General features: G+C 41.7%; 3 protein-coding genes across 3 annotated transcripts in view; all 3 read right to left on the minus strand.

The window, feature by feature from the left end:
* The window catches only part of LOC308308406 (protein NLRC3-like), a gene marked incomplete at its 5' end in the record, with an annotated part of 157,017 nt that extends 142,053 nt beyond the window's left edge, over window positions 1-14,964 (minus strand). The window contains 6 exons of the mRNA XM_080753824.1: window positions 3,423-3,472; window positions 5,482-5,634; window positions 5,718-5,791; window positions 8,492-10,233; window positions 11,846-12,078; window positions 14,942-14,964. Of these exons, the coding sequence (XP_080609950.1) occupies window positions 3,423-3,472; window positions 5,482-5,634; window positions 5,718-5,791; window positions 8,492-10,233; window positions 11,846-12,078; window positions 14,942-14,964 (2,275 nt within the window). The remainder of the gene's footprint in view (window positions 1-3,422; window positions 3,473-5,481; window positions 5,635-5,717; window positions 5,792-8,491; window positions 10,234-11,845; window positions 12,079-14,941) is intronic.
* LOC308308491 (uncharacterized protein) overlaps window positions 1-18,869 on the minus strand; it is a gene marked incomplete at its 3' end in the record, with an annotated part of 306,519 nt that overhangs the window by 206,184 nt on the left and 81,466 nt on the right. The gene's annotated exons all lie outside the window — the stretch shown is intronic.
* Window positions 1-18,869, minus strand: part of LOC308308493 (protein NLRC3-like) — a 280,490-nt gene that overhangs the window by 128,678 nt on the left and 132,943 nt on the right. Inside the window, exon 4 of the mRNA XM_080753907.1 lies at window positions 18,450-18,557. Within this exon, the coding sequence (XP_080610033.1) occupies window positions 18,450-18,557 (108 nt within the window). The remainder of the gene's footprint in view (window positions 1-18,449; window positions 18,558-18,869) is intronic.

The raw sequence follows: 18,869 nt of genomic DNA on the forward strand, positions 1-18,869 counted from the left end.
AGTTATCGAAAAAACACGGCCTGCTCACGTATTAGGAGGGTAGTTTGAGTCACCAGAAAAAATAATGGTTGTTTTTAATGAATTTATCACGGTTAAAATGGAGTGTGAAGTTGCAATGGGTGTGTGTGGGGAGAGGGCCTGGGCGTGTCGGGCCTGGTAACATCCCACACCTTTATTAGAATCGCCCCAAAAAATAGTGTGTATGCTGGTATGCTGGTTGGTCCATCTGTAACTCCACGTTCAGCAGTTGTTCAATTGTCGAAAAAACATAATACAAAAATCAATAACGCATGTACCTTGCCCAACATCAACTTTATCACCTTCAGATGTGTCTCTACTTCTCATAATCCCAAAATGTTTACAATTTTTTCGCCACATTTTGCCCTGTAGGCGGCAGATATTGCGCAATCCTTAGTTGTCTGGCGACGCGAATCACGTCACAAATGGGCGTAAACACAACGCACTCCAAGTCTCCAACTGCCGGGGGGAGCATCATGGTCTCTGGAGTGGAGTCACACCACACAAACGAGCAACCTTAATACCTATTTAATTTCTCTCAAGCAGAGATGCAGAGATGGAGGAGATGGGGGGGGGGGGGCAGTTGAGAGAGAGCAGTGGCACAGTATCATAGGAATAGCGTGCTTTAAACCTTCTACTTTACCCTTTCTGACTTTCCTGCAATGACAACCTTAATGCAGCTAGCAACAAAGGACCTATCTAATTTCGTCATGTGCCCACATGTGTCATAATTAATCCCACAATAACTGTTCCACTCTGTCTTTCTGTGCGCATGGTCGCATTTCCCTCGGAACACTCCGGACACGGGACTGTAATCATCATGTATATAACCCAAGAGGACCTCTTTAGGACCCGTACTGTGTGTGTGACATGTGTGTACTTTCTGCTTTTTATGCAAACTATAAAGCAAGCAAGCAATCAATGTGTGTGTGTGTGTGCGCTGGCGTGCGCTTCTGCACTATATGATCAGGACACGGAACGAAGTGGAGTTGTGAACGTGCGTGCTGTGCTGTGTTTAGGCTGACCTGGGATCAGATTCAGGTCCGTTATTACTATTAGCCGCGAGGCAGCGACATGAAGAATGGCTGTAACTGTGAGATGATAATGCTGGTCTAAGATCAGATTTACAGCGGGGAAAAATGAGCTTGGTGTGTTGCATTTGTTTCGATGTTCATATTAGATTCCTTGGCAGCATTCTTCTGCCTGTCAATCAGTTAAGCGCACGCCGCACAGCTGCCGTGAGTGAGGGATCTCGGTACATGAAAGGGGATTTTAATAATGATTTACTGGTCGGATCTCTCGGAACCTCGGAAATAAAAGGATTTCGGGACAACATGTCACGGGTTTCGGTCTGTAAAAAAAAAAAAAAGTCGGAACGGGACGGAATCGGACGAAATTTGACGGTACTTTTCGATTTCGGTTCGCTTTTTTGGACCCGTGAATGTGTTACTTGAGTAAAAGCACAAAAGTATTAGGCTACCGAGGCCAAAATCATTCCATGTTCTACAACAACTTCATAATAAAAATAAAAAAACTATTCAACAGTAGGCCTACCATTGTACACTTTATTTCAACATAATATTTAACTTTGCCTTTCCTACTACACTACACATCCCATGCCACCTAAACAAACGCCCAGGGGGTGCTTTTTTTCTATCTTATTATAACCCACCCAGCCAAAACAGAGCAGGCCACCCTGTACCTGAGGGGTTTGTATTTCTGAAACTATTGTATATATCTTACAGACTCAACATTTTACACCATTTTGCATTTTGGAGGGGGCTTTTTTCTAGTTTACATCAAATATCTAAATATTGAATCAAGCAAATTAAAAACTGTTCAGGGTGTTCATAAAAGCCTGATTAGACGATAAAATGACTTTGAAAGTGTAATATCCCTTTAAGCCTTATTTCAAATATAGTGAAAATAGCAGATCTACAAGCTCACAACGCCTCACACTGTGGTGCATTGTGAGCTTGTAGATTGGCTATTTTCACTATATTTAATATATTTTATTTTGGGGGAAATGTTTTTAATTTCAATACAACAATGCATTGATGGAATATAAAAATTGCTGTAGTTGTAATTTGTACATTTAATACTTGCGTATTTACTGGAGTAAAGCTGGTTGCACACTGCTGCGTTTTTCGGGCCGAATATCGGAGTGAATTTCGGAGAGCGTGAATAAAAAAATCAACCTCACGTTATGTCAGTCACGTTTGCACACTGCTGCCCGTTTCGCGCACCACTCGGTCCCTTGCTCTCTCTATCTCTCTCTCTCTCCTTGGCCTGAAAAACGCATTTCGCAACGAAAAACGCAGCAGTGTGCAACCAGCTTAACACTTTCAGGATAGAAAAATGTTCAAACATGGAATAAATTCCTTCTCAAGATATTTCCTCACTAATGTGTTTGTAAAGATGTCTAGTAACACATTTCATTTAATAAATTCCTTCTCAAGACATTTCCTCACTAATGTGATTGTAAAGATGTCTAGTAACACATTTCATTTAATAAATTCCTTCTCAAGACATTTCCTCACTAATGTGATTGTAAAGATGTCTAACACATTTCATTTAATAAATTCCTTCTCAAGACATTTCCTCACTAATGTGATTGTAAAGATGTCTAGTAACACATTTCATTTAATAAATTCCTTCTCAAGACATTTCCTCACTAATGTGATTGTAAAGATGTCTAGTAACACATTTCAAAAGGTTGAAACTCCCCTAGGCAGGGGTGTCACACCAAATTCTGGGCCCTGGGTACAAGGATTCACTGCGGGCCCCCCATGAATGTTCTTCATAGGGGAGGGGGTTTAACCCATTTAGACTGGGAACGTATTATTACGCATTATGTTGTGCTTTAACTATTGAAAAATAGCAGATATACAAGCTCACCGTGTGGCACCGAGTGCCGCTCTGCGAGCTTGTAGATCTGCTATTTTTGAAAAATTGTGAAATCCTTCAAAAAAATACATTTGAAAACACATACATATATTCAAAGATTTGCACACATTTTCACGACTTTTAAAAAATAGCACATCTACAAGCACGCAACGCGGCACTCGGTGCCGCGCTATGAGCTTGTATATCTGCTATCTTTCAATAGTTAAAGCATAAAATACTTTTGGGCCCTAAATGGTGTTTTAAATGGTCTCTCTAGGGGTCCCCAACCCCAGTTTGGAACCACTGCCCTGGAGGGGGTTGAATTTCAATGTTTTGGATTGTGTTACTAAACACCTTTAAAACACATTGATGAAGGTTTTTATAATATCCTCTGAATACAAGGAGGGAGGGGCCAACACAGTATAAAACACTGTATAAAACTGTGTATAAAATGTCAATGTGACAGACAGACAGACAGACAGACAGACAGACAGACAGACAGACAGACAGACACTCACATCTTGTAAGGAGTTGAGGTTTAATCCAGTGTTCTCCTCCATGATTCACACTGAAGGAAATAGAACAACAATGAATCAATGTCTGACTGTCTAACACACACACACACACACACACACACACACACACACACACACACACACACACACACACACACACACACACACACACACACACACACACACACACACACACTAGGGTTTAATACCGGGGTCCTGGGATCCGGGCTTCCCGGGCAGAGTGCACGTAATTTCCCTCCCGGGAATTGGCGGCGAGACCCGTCGTCCTGGAGGTTGTGTTTTTTCTTGTTAGAAAATACAATTTACTAGCAGCGCAGAGGCAGTTAGACTGCCTGACACGTTATCCTCACCAGCCGTGCAAGCATCTCATCTGTTTCAGCTGTGTGGAAGGATTTTACCAGTCTCTGTGGGCAGTCAAGCAAGCCTGTCATCGAATATAGCTGATCTACCATCTCACAACGTAGCGCAAAGTGCAGCGTTGTGAGCTTGTAGATTGGCTGTTTTCACTAGGCAAGTTTACTTCTTAAAGTGATGTGGAGAAAACACTGACAGATGATAATGGCGCATTTACTTTCTTATTGTTGCATTAATTCGTTTTTACATGAGAAACTCTCCAGCAAAAAAAAGAAAAAAGGAAAAAAATAGCCTTCTACAATCAGCTAAATGAAGAGCACGCACACTGTTCGTGAGAAGCTGTGGTGCAGTGTCGCGCCCTGTGAGCTTGTTCAAAATGAGTGGGATGGTTGCGCACTTGCGCTTGTTTGCTTGAAGTTAGCAGAGCGAAGATGATTTTTGTGTTGCAGTGAACAGAAAAGCGCTTCTCTAAGTCGTGATATTTTGTTTTTAAACAAGTGGGCGCAGAATTTGCAGAAAACGTCTTTTCAAAGAGATTGGCCTACTGCAGGGGTCTTCAACGTTTTCAGGCCGGGGACCCCCAAACTGATGGGGAGATGGAGCAGGGACCCCCTACCACCTCGTAGGGTGGGGGGGTCGGGGCTACGACATATTTTTTATTTTAAACATGTTCAAGTTACAGCGAGCAGGGTGGGCCGTACCACAACCATTTCTAAACATACTACTTATTAACTGAGAACAAATGTCAATACTATCAACAATATGTCAATTGCATAGTAATCATGTATTCAAGCTATTCAAAATGGATAGAATCATGATTTATTTTTTAAATAAATGTGGAAAAAGGCAAAAAAAAAGAAGAAAAAAAAACATTTTTTGAAATCTTTTTTTTTTTTTTTTTTTTTTTTTAAGCAATAATTTCGCGGACCCCCTGCAGTACCTCCGCGGACCCCCTAGGGGTCGCGGACCCCCTGTTGAAGACACCTGGCCTACTGTATGTGGCAGGAAAATGAATAACATCCATTGCTGCTTTTGACAGTCCCGTGAATCGCGCAGCCACAGAGACCGTGTCTCCGCCAGGCCGAGAGATATAGGAGACTGTTTTGCACCGTTTTTTCTTTTGTTTAATATATACCTGTATATATATATATATATATATATATATATATATATATATATATATATATATACAGTATATATATAAACGGGACATCCCGGGTAGCCCTGGATAAGGTCAGAAAATTCCTGGGATTTAAAATTAGCTAAATCCGGGAAAGTATTAAACCCGCACGCACGCACGCACGCACGCACGCACGCACGCACGCACGCACGCACGCACGCACGCACGCACGCACGCACGCACACACACACACACACACACACACACACACACACACACACACACACACACACACACACACACACACACACACACACACACACACACACACACACCTAGTCTACTCACTTCAGAGTCTCCAGTTCAACATTGTAAGGAAACACTGCACTAACCAACATGGACACAGTCCAAGTCTACTCACTTCAGAGTCTCCAGTTCAACATTGTAAGGAAACACTGCACTAACCAACATGGACACAGTCCAAGTCTACTCACTTCAGAGTCTCCAGTTCAACATTGTAAGGAAACACTGCACTAACCAACATGGACACAGTCCAAGTCTACTCACTTCAGAGTCTCCAGTGCAGCAGAGAGCTTCTTCAGACCAGAGCCTCCTAAGTGGCTGAAGTTCAAGTCCAGCTGTTTCAGATGGGAGGGGTTGAAGGTCAGAGCTGAAGCCAGAGAAGAACAGCCTTCCTCTGTGAGCCCACAGCCCGACAACCTGCAGAGAAATCCATATTTAACAAAGTGCTGTTGATGTTCAAGTAGAGATCCACACAGAGAGAAAACACACTATTTATTTACCTCAGGATCTGCAGTCTACACTCTTCACTCTTCAGTAGAGCAGAGAGTTGCTCCACTTGTGATTCCTGCAGGCAGTTGAAACTGATGTCCAATTCTCTCAAATGGGAAAGATTAGATCTGAGAGCTGAGAGCAGGATGTCAAATCCTGTCTGTGTGAAGTTACAGCCAGCAAGTCTGTAATTAAAGATTACATATCTGGATTGATTATCAGAGTTTTGGAGGAGGGACCAAAGAGATGGAAAGAACAGGCAGGCAGAGACATGGTAGTTACCAGCATGGTAATCAAATATAGTTATTAAAAAGTACACATATATAAATATTACATTGCTTCTTATTATGTTTTATTATTTGTTCTAGTTAGTGTGGGTTTCCATGATATCATCCTTGTTGACTAAATGAAACAGACAACAGACTGCTGGTGCTGGTGGGCTGGGGAACCAGCAAACCTTCCAGTCTGTGTTTACACCAGTTTGACACTCAATGATTGTGTAAGTGGACGTGATAATTCCCTAGCAGCCATGATGGATCACATATTGTATTTACTGTAGCGTATCAGTGTGATGTGATGCCAGAGCATAGGGGAGGCTATGCCTTCCCAAATGCTACTGGGTAGTTTTCAAATTAGGCTATAGCCTAATATACAGTATGAGCGCAGCATTATATAGACAGATTTCTTGTTTACCAAATTTGAGACTTCATGCGCAGGTGCCTAAAATGTAATCAATTCCCCAAATGCGGGTTTCAGTTCATTCGTACCTCTTCTGTGTTGGCTGGTGAGACGTCACCCGGCTACAACGGCATTGCACGCTGAGAACAGCTGACTGTACAAGCTTCAGTCATACTGTAGCCTACAAGCTCACATCACGTTGTGGATGTGCCCGTAGTGACTCTGAGCTTGGAGGTCTGCTATTCTCTGCGTGCAACATTGTTGGAGAATAAAGGCTTGATCCTGATGGCCATGGGCTGCAGCTGCTGTGATCATACTCATAGAGCACTCTCTAGTCTCTGTCTCTCCGTTCTCAGTGGAGGAAAACGTACTGCGTTTCTTTTTAAAGTATCAATACTGCATCATTGAAATACTCTGTTAAAAGTCCGGAATTCAAAATGTACTTTGGTAAAGTATAGGCTACAAAAGGGATGGCATCAAAATAAGCTCACAACGTGTCACAGCACGACGCGTTGTGAGCTTGTAGATCGGCTATTTTCAAATAGTCTCTATAGGTATAAAACAGGGCTAAAGAAGGTACTATGTTTTATAATATAATCATTTATATCTGCAAAGTAACTAAAGTTTTCATATGTAGTGGAGTGAAAGTAGCCTACAATATTTGGATCCGAGATGTAGTGGAGTAGTATTGGGAAAAAAAAACAGCCTGGCATAGATGCTGTTTGGCTCACCCGCCACCTAGTGGCCAGAGTGAGTACTAACCAACACTGTATCATGATTCTACTATGACGTCAACTTAATGCACACTCCTCTTATTAGAATCAAACAATAAATAATAAAACAGAACTAATCTAAATAATGCTGGTTAATTAATCTGACCTCAGTATCTCCAGTTCACAATGTGGACTCTTTAATCCAGCAGAGATGAGTTCCATGAATGAATCCTCCACGTCGTTATAACTGAGATCCAATTCTCTGAGATGTGAAGGATTAGAGCTGAGAGCTGAAGACACAATTTCATAATCTGGTGCTTCGAGATCACAGCCAACAAGTCTGTAAATGTAGAATATGTAAAAACAGAGATTATCAACACAGATTAGATCAAGTTCATGTTCAAGGAAAAAGAAAAAAACAAAACCATGAAAAAAAAAATCATTCAACACCAAACATGGATCACATGGTGAGGGTTGTATCAACGCAGCCCAGAAGCATTTCCACTTAAACCAGGAGGACCACTAATGTGAACATTTGAACTGTTTGTTGTGTGTCTTTAATGGTTATTTTATGTTCATAGGAGTTTGGTCATTCTAGGGTCAAGATCACTTGACCTTTGGTGTTGTCAACGTTTTGAGGGCACAAAGGTCAAATGTCAGGACAGGAAGGTCATCAAATAAAATAATGATTCAATGTCCATGGAAATAATCAATTTAACTCTTTTACTGCCAAAATCTATTGCCAGTAAAAGTGTGTGCGCGCGCGCACGCACGCACGCACGCACGCACGCACGCACGCACGCACGCACGCACGCACGCACGCACGCACGCACGCACGCACGCACGCACGCACGCACGCACGCACACACACACACACACACACACACACACACACACACACACACACACACACACACACACACACACACACACACACACACACACACACACACACACACACACACAGCATATTAGACTGTGTTTTTTTTGGTGAATAAATCAAGTGTTTGGTTAGAGGAGCTACTGGACTGTGGACATAGGAACATAATGTGACTGTTGTGATGTCATAATATATTATACAGGTACAGTATAACTCATGTCTGTTTTATTTAATTAACTACACTGGTAATATTACATTATATATGTAATGTGTTTTTTTAGTTATAGGTGTCAATTATAATGTATTCATGTCTTATTAGCCATGGATCTTTTTTTTATAGGACTGTCCTTTATTTGCACATAAACACAATACCACCATACCTGATTATTATTGGATATTTTACATTAACCATCATTTCTGCTTATAGTGTTAGATGTGAAGGTATATTTATTCTCTCTTCTAATACGTTTTCTATTCACATGACTACTAACCGAGCCTTTCTGGTGTTCCTCACAGCTGGGACCAGTCTGGATTTCCCCCAGACTGTTTTTGTGTTGTATCTGTCCAGGTCCAACTCATCCAGAACCTCCTCTGACGTCAGCAGCATGTGGGCCAGAGCTGAACACTGGCTTTCAGACAGTTGTGTCTTTGATCTGTCCCCTGACTCCAGGTACTGTTGGATCTCCTGATGCAGTGAGTGGTCGTTCATCTCCATCAAACAGTGGAAGATGTTGATCAATCTGTCAGAAGAAATATTTGTATCATCACATTTCATCTTCTTCAGGTTGTTGATGGCTCTCTGGATGCTCTTTGGACTGTTTTTTGTCTGAAACAGCAGACCTCCTAACAGACTCTGGTTGGACTGCAGTGAGAGGCCATGAAGGAAGCGGAGAAAGAGGTCCAGGTGGCCATTCTTACTCTTCAGGGATTTTTTGAAGGCTCTCTTCAAAAAGACATCCAGGGACATTTCTTTTTCTTCTCCTCCTCCTTCTTTTCCTTCTTCCTCTTCCTCTCCTCCTAGGAATGTCTCCAGTACCTTCATGTTCCTCTGTGTGTAACAGTGGAACAGGTAGACTGCAGCCAGAAACTCCTGGATGCTCAGATGAACAAAGCTGTAGACCTTTCCCTCAGATTGAAGAGCCTCTTCTTTGAAGATCTCTGTGCACACTCCTGAGTACAGCGAGGCGTCTTTCACATCAAGACCACACTCTTCCAGGTCTTCTTGGTAGAACATCATGCTACCTTTCTCCAGATGTTCAAACGCCAGCCTGCCCAGCTTCAGAAGAACCTGCCTGTCCTTCTCCATGAGCTGCTGTTGATTCACACCATGATACTTCCTCCACTTCCTCTTGGTCTGAACCCACAGGAAGTGGCTGTACATCGCAGTCTGGGTCTTGGGCAGCTTTTCTGTCTCGTCTGTCTTCAACATGTCCTCCAGAATGGTAGCAGTGATCCAACAGAAGACTGGGATGTGACACATGATGTGGAGGCTCTTTGATGTCTTCATGTGTGAGATGATTTTGTTGGCCAGCTTCTCATCATCACTGAATCTCTTCCTGAAGAACTCTTCCTTCTGGGGGTCTGTGAACCCTCGTACTTCTGTCTCCATGTCAACACAATCAGGAGGGATCTGATTGGCTGCTGCAGGTCTGGTAGTTATCCAGAGGAGGGCGTTAGGGAGCATATTCCCCTTGATGAGGTTTGTCAACAACAGGCCCACTGATGATGTCACTGTGACATCAGAAACAATGTCATTGTTCTGGAAGGCATCAGAATCAATGTCAATGTTCTCGAATTTCAGCGGAAACCTGCTTTCATCCAGACCATCAAAGATGAGGCCAACCTTCCAGACAGCGAGCTGCTCTGCAGTGACCTCCTTTAATTCTGGGTGGAAACGATGGATCAGTGAGAGAAGACTGTGCTGCTCATCTCTGACCAGGTTCAGCTCCCGGAATGAGAAGGGAACCAGGAGAATGACATCTTGATTTTCCAAACCCCTTGCCCAGTCCAGAGTGAACTTACGCACAGAGAAGGTTTTTCCAATGCCAGCGATGCCCTTGGTCAGAACTCTTCTCTTGGGTGTCTCTCTGCCAAGGAGGAGGGGCTTAAAGATGTCACGGCATTTGATTGGTTGGTCATGGAGGGTCCTCTTCTTGGAAGCTGTCTCAAGCTGCCAGACCTCATGTTGGGTATTAACCCCTTCACTCTCTCCCGCTGAGAGGTAGAGCTCTGTGTAGATGCTGCTGAGGGAGGGCACTTCAGTGACATATGTCACACGATCAAGACGGTTCAATCCGACCTTATAAACCTTTAACTGCTCCTGTGGACTGACACCTGCTATGAGAAGACAATGAAGACATTTTAAACATTCAGTTGAATTCATAACTTTATATCCTTACAGCTGTGTATGGACATTATTCATTTAACCACTTAAACCCCAGCGTCTGTATTCTTGGGAAAACTTTGACAGAAAATAGCAGATCTACAAGCGTACAACCGATCTGTAAGCTTGTAGATTGATAGTTATTTTTATTTTCATGTTGATTGAAAACAGAAAATACACTAGTATAGAACCCTGATGGTCTACACTAAACATCATATGGGGTTTAAGTGGTTAATAGAAAAAAAAAAAAAAAACAGGCAAAAGAAACAGCGGATCACTGGTTTTCATACAGAGTTGATACACGTCTCTCATTGAAAATGTATTACTAGGGCGTGTCACCACCCCCATCTAAAAGGCGCTTTATTCTGACAATGTCTTTCATTTCAAACATTCAGTTATTAAATAGTCCCCCCAGGAATCCGCAGAGAAAAAGTCTTGATTCCGAGGAGAACAATCCTGATTCTGTGGAATTCTGCAGAGAACAATAATCCGCGGACATTAAAAAACACCCTAAAATAACCAGTTAAAATTTTTATTTCTAACAATCAAGTAAAACCCTTCATGATATAGCTACAATTAATTGTAATTAGTGGTTAGAAAAATTGAATATTCGAATAATCATTTTTGAGAATAAAAATCTAATATTAAATCTAGTCTTTTTTTATTGTTATTGTTTTTAATAATTACTTTCTGTTGCAAAGACTATATTGCCATCCAAACCATGCCCATAGTAACCACATTTTAGAGGATAGCCTACCTACTACCTAGTATGGGTGTAATATTGATTTATTCTCTTCTGAATTAGCATTGTTATTGCCAGAGGCATAGAGAGGAACTATAGTTCAGGACACAGTTTCTTTCAGGAATGTGGGACCTTCCAGCGTCAGTGCAACTAACAGGAGGGAAGCTAAGCTATTCCCCCTTAGTGTGGGGCCTTAAGGGGAGCAAATGCTAATTTCGTGCAAATTTGTCTTAAAGCGCCAAATTTTGCACAGATGTAGCCCAGGGCTTGCTCTAATTATTTAGCTAGGGCGCCCGAGTTTGCGACCTTTGGGGTCGCCACAGCGGCCAAATCAAGTTGGGCTCCCATCGACTTTCTATACAGGAGGAAAATACCCAGAAAAACATTTTTTTTCTGGGTATTTAAGTAGGATGTGAGGGGTCTAACTAGGGGTTTGTCATGATGCTGAATCCATTGCAAGCCCCAGAAAACGCCCACAAAACTGTGATTAGTGACCATCGTTTTCTAGGGGCACACTACCTGTGAAGCAAAGTCCTATGAGATGTACAAATCGTTTCATAATAATAGTAATAACTACTCCCGGCGCTCTGCCGCCACTCGCGACTGTTATTCCGCGGACGGCAGAAAAGTCTGCGAATGACGAGAAATCAGCGGGTGGCCGTGAATTCCGCGATAAATTCCGTGATCGTGGAATCGTGGATTCCTGGGGGGACTAATTAACTGAACATTGTGTCCGGTCTTACTGTTTCCACTGCTGGTGTGACTGGGTGTCTTCAGTCCTGGTGAGGTCCTGAATGTCTGTCCACACTGGGGACAGTCATGGTGTCCTGTTGGAGCAGACTGCTTCCAGTATGAGGTGATGCGACTGAAGAACCAGTTTCCCCAGCTGCTAGAGACTGGATCTGTCAGAACCTCCTCACACACTGAACACCTGGACGTCTGCTCTGTCACAACACCACCACTCCTCTTCCTCTCTCTGTGGAGGAGAAGACAAGCTTTTATGAATATAGAAAATATAGACGTGTGCGTGTGTGTGTAGAACACCCGCTGGCAGGGAGGGAAGAGGTGTTGCTCTGGGCAAAACATTTAAATAATGTACCTGTCAATTTGACCTATAAATGCAGTCAGAGTGGTATAAATGTATATTATTTCATACAAAAAACGAGAACATATATCTTGAGTATTTAGGAAAAGTCATGGAAGGGGACATTTCTGAGACACATAACGGACGATTGAAAAGGACTTCCTTCCTAACTTAGACTGACAGAACTATTGCTGTATTGACTTTGACCTCTAAGGACCTTCCAGGGAGAGTGCTCATGTGCGTCTTGCGGTGACACGCTTCCTAGTTTCTTCTTCTCTGAGCTGTTTTTTGTTTTTTTCGCACTGATTTTTGACATTGCACTATGAGGTTGTGTTGGTAGTTTCTGAGTATTTGCTTTGTTTAACAATGACAGTGAGATACTTGTTGCACTAACTAGCATTGACTGCTATGGTCTCTTTTTGTAAGACACTTTATTTATATATACTTATATATTATTCGCCCCCTCTATTGATGCACCTTCTCTTTATTGGTACTGTACTGCTCTCGTTTTTTCCCCTTATCTATCTTTTTTCTTACTTCTCTGTAACTTTGTAAATAACTGTATACTGCTGTGCTACAACTGGACAACTGAATTTCCCCCTTGGGATAATAAAGGTATCTATCTATCTATCTATCTATCTATCTATCTATCTACAAGCTGCTATTTCTCATTATATTTACATGTAGAACTGAGTCAAACTAAATGTCAACAACTTCATTCACAAAGTGCACACACTGTAACTTATGATCTAGAGATAAAGCTTAAGCAGGGAGGACACTATTATCAGACTCTGTGGGCTGTATTTTGATTGTCTACCAGCCCTTATGCCTTAACTTAAAGGCCTGTCCATACTGTCTCCGACCACCAAACATTTTGTCAGAGAGTTCTGACTTTTCGACGTGCAGCTTTCTGAACTCTAATTCGCGGTAATGATTTTCAGAAGATATGAGTGGCGTCATTTTGTAGTTGAACCGGACCTTTCTGACGAAAGGTTTGGTGGTCAGAGACAGTATGGACAGGACTTTAAGTTAAGGCATAAGAACTGATACTGAAGACAAACAAAATAGAGGACCTATGTCTTGTTTTCTTCATTATTTACACATTATCATGATATTAGTTTGAGTGCAGCGGACAATCATTCATGGAACCAGATTTTTGATTTTACTCTGGAGAGTGTAAAATGAAACCAAATGGACCCGTAAGGGTTCATTTGGTTTCATTTTACGCTCTGGAGTTACAGTACAGATCTATAAGCGTTCATTTGGTTTCATTTTACGCTCTGGAGTTACAGTACAGATCTATAAGGGTGCATTTGGTTACCATCTCTCCATCATTTAGCTGGGGACCACCTAGAACCCCCTCAAGGACCACTGGCTGAGAACCACTGTTATAGTGTTATATATTGTATAGGAGGATTGACATACTGTGTGTGTGGAGGTCCAGGTTGATCACTGAAGTGAGGTGGTATTCCTTCTTTAGATCGGTCACTCTTCATAGACACACAGCTGGGTGTTGGAGACTCTGCTCTGTGGTGAAGACTTCTGGAATCACAATGTTTATTCAGTTATTATGTGAATGAAAGAGTGTTTGTTAAAGATTCTGTATTGTTACGTCCCATTATACAAGTATAAGAGAGTTAAACTCCATGTTGAAGTAACAGTGTGATAAAACATCACTAGAAAGCAGTAAAAATGATCTAAAATGGAAGCATAAAGATCTACATTGGAACACTGTACATTGTATAGAAGCTCAGGAGGATTGACATACTGTGTGTGTGGAGGTCCAGGTTGATCACTGAAGTGAGGTGGTATTCCTTCTTTAGATCGGTCACTCTTCACAGACACACAGCTGGGTGTTGGAGACTCTGCTCTGTGGTGAAGACTTCTGGAATCACAACAATATTCATATAATCATTGTGAAGTCAATTTGTTCAAGATCATGTATGTTTTTGTCCCATTACAGAACAATAAAAAACATGTTTTTCAGGTTAACGTGTCTGGCTAACCTGTTGCTACTTGCTAACCAAACAAACCGTCAGAATAGCAGCACTACTAACTAGTAATCAAACACAATAAAATATGTCTGCTACTGATGTTTCATAGCAAGATCGTTACCACAGCAGGCCAACGTAGGGTGGCCACCAGCAGGACCTCAGAAAGGAGGACACTTTTCCGGGGCGCGCTGTATGGGACCCCCAAATTGATATGTAGGCCTATTTAGTCACAGACCCCCTTCTCAAAAATATGTTGTGCCAGCCAGGGACCCACATATTATTCCAAATTTATACTTTTTGGAGAAAAATAAATAAAGTAAATAAAATAAAATAAAATAGAAGCTCATAGCTTGTAAATCGTCTATTTATGAATATAGTGTAAAATAGGTTTAAAGTGGTTTAAACTAACTAAGACTAGCCTACCTCCTTTATTTATGCACCCAAATACCCTTCATGAATGATTTTATTTCATGATGGCCCTACACTGTATCTTTTTTGCAATTATTCTTGAGTTAAATTGTCCCATTAGAAATCTAATCCACATGACTGGCATAGCAGAAATAATAGAACAGAGAGAGGGGAAGAGAATGGGAGACTTTATGGATATATGCTCAGCTGCAGTTATTGTGTTACTAGTGACAAGAGGAAAACCTAGCAGCAGCACATTGAGTTATTGCCTGTCAGTCAAAACATGCATTGCGTTCTACCTTTTCTTTGTTGACATCAACCCGTTACACACAGTGCTGCAAAGTGCATGATACTCGTCAATTTTACCTTGCTCCATTGTTGGCTAAATGACGTTTCGTTTTGGCGTCTTTTGGACAAATCTGAGCTGCAGTTCATCTAACTACTCGCCGTGGTTTCATCCACAAGCGTGGGAGGAGTGACTGGAGCGTTCAGTGTGAGCGAGCTCTATAAACGAAATGCACACACAGCACGCGACAAGCTGCGGTGTCGTGCTGTCTGTGAGCTTGTGTATCTGCTATTTTTCTATACCAATGAAACGGGAGATTTGCAGAGATATGTAAATGTAACCATCAAAGCAATAACACATGCACTGCAGCCTAATCACTCTGAAAGCCGGACAATTAGGTGTCCGTCCAGAGGCTGTGCTGGGCGGAGGACAGCAGGGTTGAAAACCGGACTGTCCGGCGTAAATCCAGACGAATGTCCGCCCTAGGCCAACACCATGTTTGTTTATCAGTGATGGGCAAGCTACTTGGAAAATGTAGTAAGCTAAGCTACAAGCTACTCTTGATGAAATATAGCTTAAGCTACAACGAAGCTACCCACAGAAAATGTAGCAAAGCAAGCTACAAGCTACACGGCAAAAGTAGCTAACTACAACAAAGCTATTTTTTTTTTTAATCAACTTCATGATCAAGTGCAACTTTCCACCAAACAAATAGTCAGGCAAAAAATGCTCAGTTCAATTGATTATTATAAAACTGGAAAAAAGCCCTCATGTCTAGCTTTTTGTTTCATCCTTTCATTTACTTTTTTAAATTAAATGTGTACCTTTTCAGGCTGTGACCCCCCCAAAAAATCCTATTTGAATTTGGGACCCCACCCTGACAAGCAATTGGAATTAGGTTGAGGCATTACATTTAGTTTCACTCTGTTCCACCGATTTATTGTGAAAATAGCAGATCTACAAGCTCACAACACCTCGGAACACAAGGCGTTTCGAGCTTGTAGATCTGCCATTTTCACAAGTTGTGCCTCTTTCACTATATTGTCAAATTGGCCAATGTTTGACCAGTTTTTATAGTTGCTAACTTTTGATGCAGTTTTGGTATTTTATTTGTATTTTTTAGGTATTAAAAATGTCTAAAAGGTCCTTAAATTGCCACTTCACTGTCATTTAGCTGTGGACAAAAGAGTGCCCTGATCTGTGTGCTGTCGAAACAGCTGATAAGATGGATGGATGGATGGATAATCTTTATGCTGATAAACAGACAGACAGTCAAGTCAGTCAGTCAGTTACTTAGTAAGTATAGTAACATTCTCATTTGAATTGATTCATGTTATAGGCCTACAATTCATTTTGTACTGTAGTGCAGATAAATGGTGAGTTGAGTGTAACGTTCTACTATGACTACTTCGGACCAGTGGTGTAAAGTAAAGTAGATTTACTGTAGGCCTACTTACACTAAGTACAATTTTGAGGTATCTGTACTTTACTTGAGTATTTCCAGAGTATTTCAAGTTTTCAGTACTTTTACTTCTACTCACTACATCTCAAATCCAAATATTGTACTTTTACTCTACTACAATTATTTGAACACTTTAGTTACTAGTTACTTTACAGCTATGAAAGATTATATTGTAAAATATAGACTACATTATTCCACTTTAGCCCTATTTTATACCTTCCTTGGCTATTTAGTAGCCTACTTTTAGTTTTGGTACTTTAAGTAGACCTACATTTTGATGCCAATACTTTCATACTTTGACTCAAGTACATTTTGAATTCTGGACATTCGCTTGTAATGGGGTAGGCCTACATCTACAACGAAGTATTGATACTTTTACTAAGTACAAATTGTGAGTACTTTTTCCATCTCTGCTTTAGACAGAACAGAACCTTTAGCACTAATTTAGCAGGTCACACAATGGATCAGACATGCATCCAGCCGATGGCTCATTCTTATGTTAATTCACGTCGTTGAGGCACGCTTTTTAAACGAGGTGCGAATGGTTGTTTTTGATCGATATGCGAGGTATGTCCAGTCCGAGTCCGACGTTCCTTGCACTCTATCATGCGGCGCGGTGTCCCCTTCACTGTTTCACCCGCATTTGGTTAAAGTTATAACGAGTGAAGTTCTAACATTGCAAACGTTGCAAACAACTTTAGTTTCACTGTGTATGTTTAGTTCCATATCCCTCCGTCTCTCCGTGTCTCTCTCTGTGTGCAGTGAGTGCACCGGTGCAGACACTGACAGACAGAGAGCAGTGACTTCTTGCTATTGGGGAGGAGCCATGGAACTAAAAGAAGGGTAGATCTTCAAGCGAACACCCTGCCGAGCCGAGACGCGTTGATAGCTTGTAGATCTGTCCTTTTTTGCAAATGACACCGCTGTACTATAGAAGTATAAAACGAGCTGTGATTCATGTGCACTGTGCACAGGCTGTACCATGGCTTTTCTCCTGGGATTTCTTCTTTTCTTTTTTGCGCACAACCTTTATTAGTAACGTGTAGCGTTTGGTGGACGCTACGTCACTACTGGTGTCTAAAAATAGCTCCGCTACGCTAAAAGCTATTTGGTTCAAAACGAGCGGCGCTACCGTGACGCTACTGAAAAATGTAGTTAAGCTATGTAGCGTCGCTACTTGTAGCTCGCTACTGCCCATCACTGTTGTTTATACAGGGCTGCCAAGTTTCAGAAAAAGTTAGGACAAGGTGGTTCCTTTATGCAAACAGTTCTGAGGGAATGATTGCACTTGCCATAATTTAAATATATAGGAGAGGGCTAGTAAATCCTATACATTTGTTAGGTTCCCTATGGCTATAGTTTGTTTGGACTATATGTTAGGGTTTATATAGGTTATGTCTTAGGGTTAGGGTTAGCGTAAGGGTCAGTAAAAGGCCCTTAGGGTTATAATTTTAAACTCCCTTGTAGGGTTAAGGTTAGGGTTAGGGTTAGGTAGGGCTCTCTCTCTCTCTCGCCCCGTCGCCTGCATGTGTGTATGTGTAGAGGGGAGAGAGAGTGGAGGAGCAGAGCAGCTGCATTCACTGAGCTGAGAATTCTCCTTTGCAACTTTTACAGAGTGAGAAAACCCCCGCAACTTTCGGGAGAGGTCGGTGGGATGGCTGTAAGAATGCGTGTGAAATGGCAAGTGTGGCGTGGAGCGTGAGAAGAGGTTAAATTGCCTGAATTTATATTTGGGAATGTCCGTTTGTTCAACAGAGTCTAGCAAGCGTCACCAGACCTGAATCGTCTGAACATATTATTTAATGGACGTGGCTAGCGATTCAGGACTGGATCAAAAGTAATCAACAAACTATACAAAACTAGACTGCACTCTGTCAAGGTGCCAACTTGAGCCTTGTGCACTCGTGGCCATATAGGGCCTGTCTGTGCGCCAGCAGAGCGTATCAGTGATCAGTGCTGCTCTCTGTCAGAATACACCTTGTTATTCATAGGAGGTCGTACTTGTTAGTGGTGGAATTACTGAGAACACTTCTGTCATTGGTGAAGGATCCTGACTTTAGAACGTTTACTGTTGGTGTTATAGTGTGTATATTGTATAGGAGGATTGACATACTGTGTGTGTGGAGGTCCAGGTTCATCACTGAAGACAGGACGATGTCCCATAGACCGGTCACTCTTCATAGACACACAGCTGGGTGTTGGAGACTCTGCTCTGTGACTTCTGGAATCAGAACAATATTCATACAATCATTGTGAAGTCAAGATCATTATGTTTTTGTCCATTACAGAACAATAACATACTCTGGATTTATCTCCTCTACATTGTTGCGTAGTTGAACTTCTATTTTATTGTCAAAGGTTAACAGGGTTAAAAAAAAAAAAAAGAAACGAACTAACAAGCTCACATCATTATCAGTTTTCACGACAGAAACTATCTATAGTTTGTTGAAAAGACAGACAGACACTCAAAGTTAAAGGGATATTTCAGTTTTGGTAATTTTATCGTCTATTTTTTTCTAGTGACTCATAATAC

Source organism: Nannobrachium achirus (genome assembly GCF_963921795.1).
Source record: "Nannobrachium achirus genome assembly, chromosome: 23".
Taxonomy (NCBI): Eukaryota; Metazoa; Chordata; class Actinopteri; order Myctophiformes; family Myctophidae; genus Nannobrachium; species Nannobrachium achirus.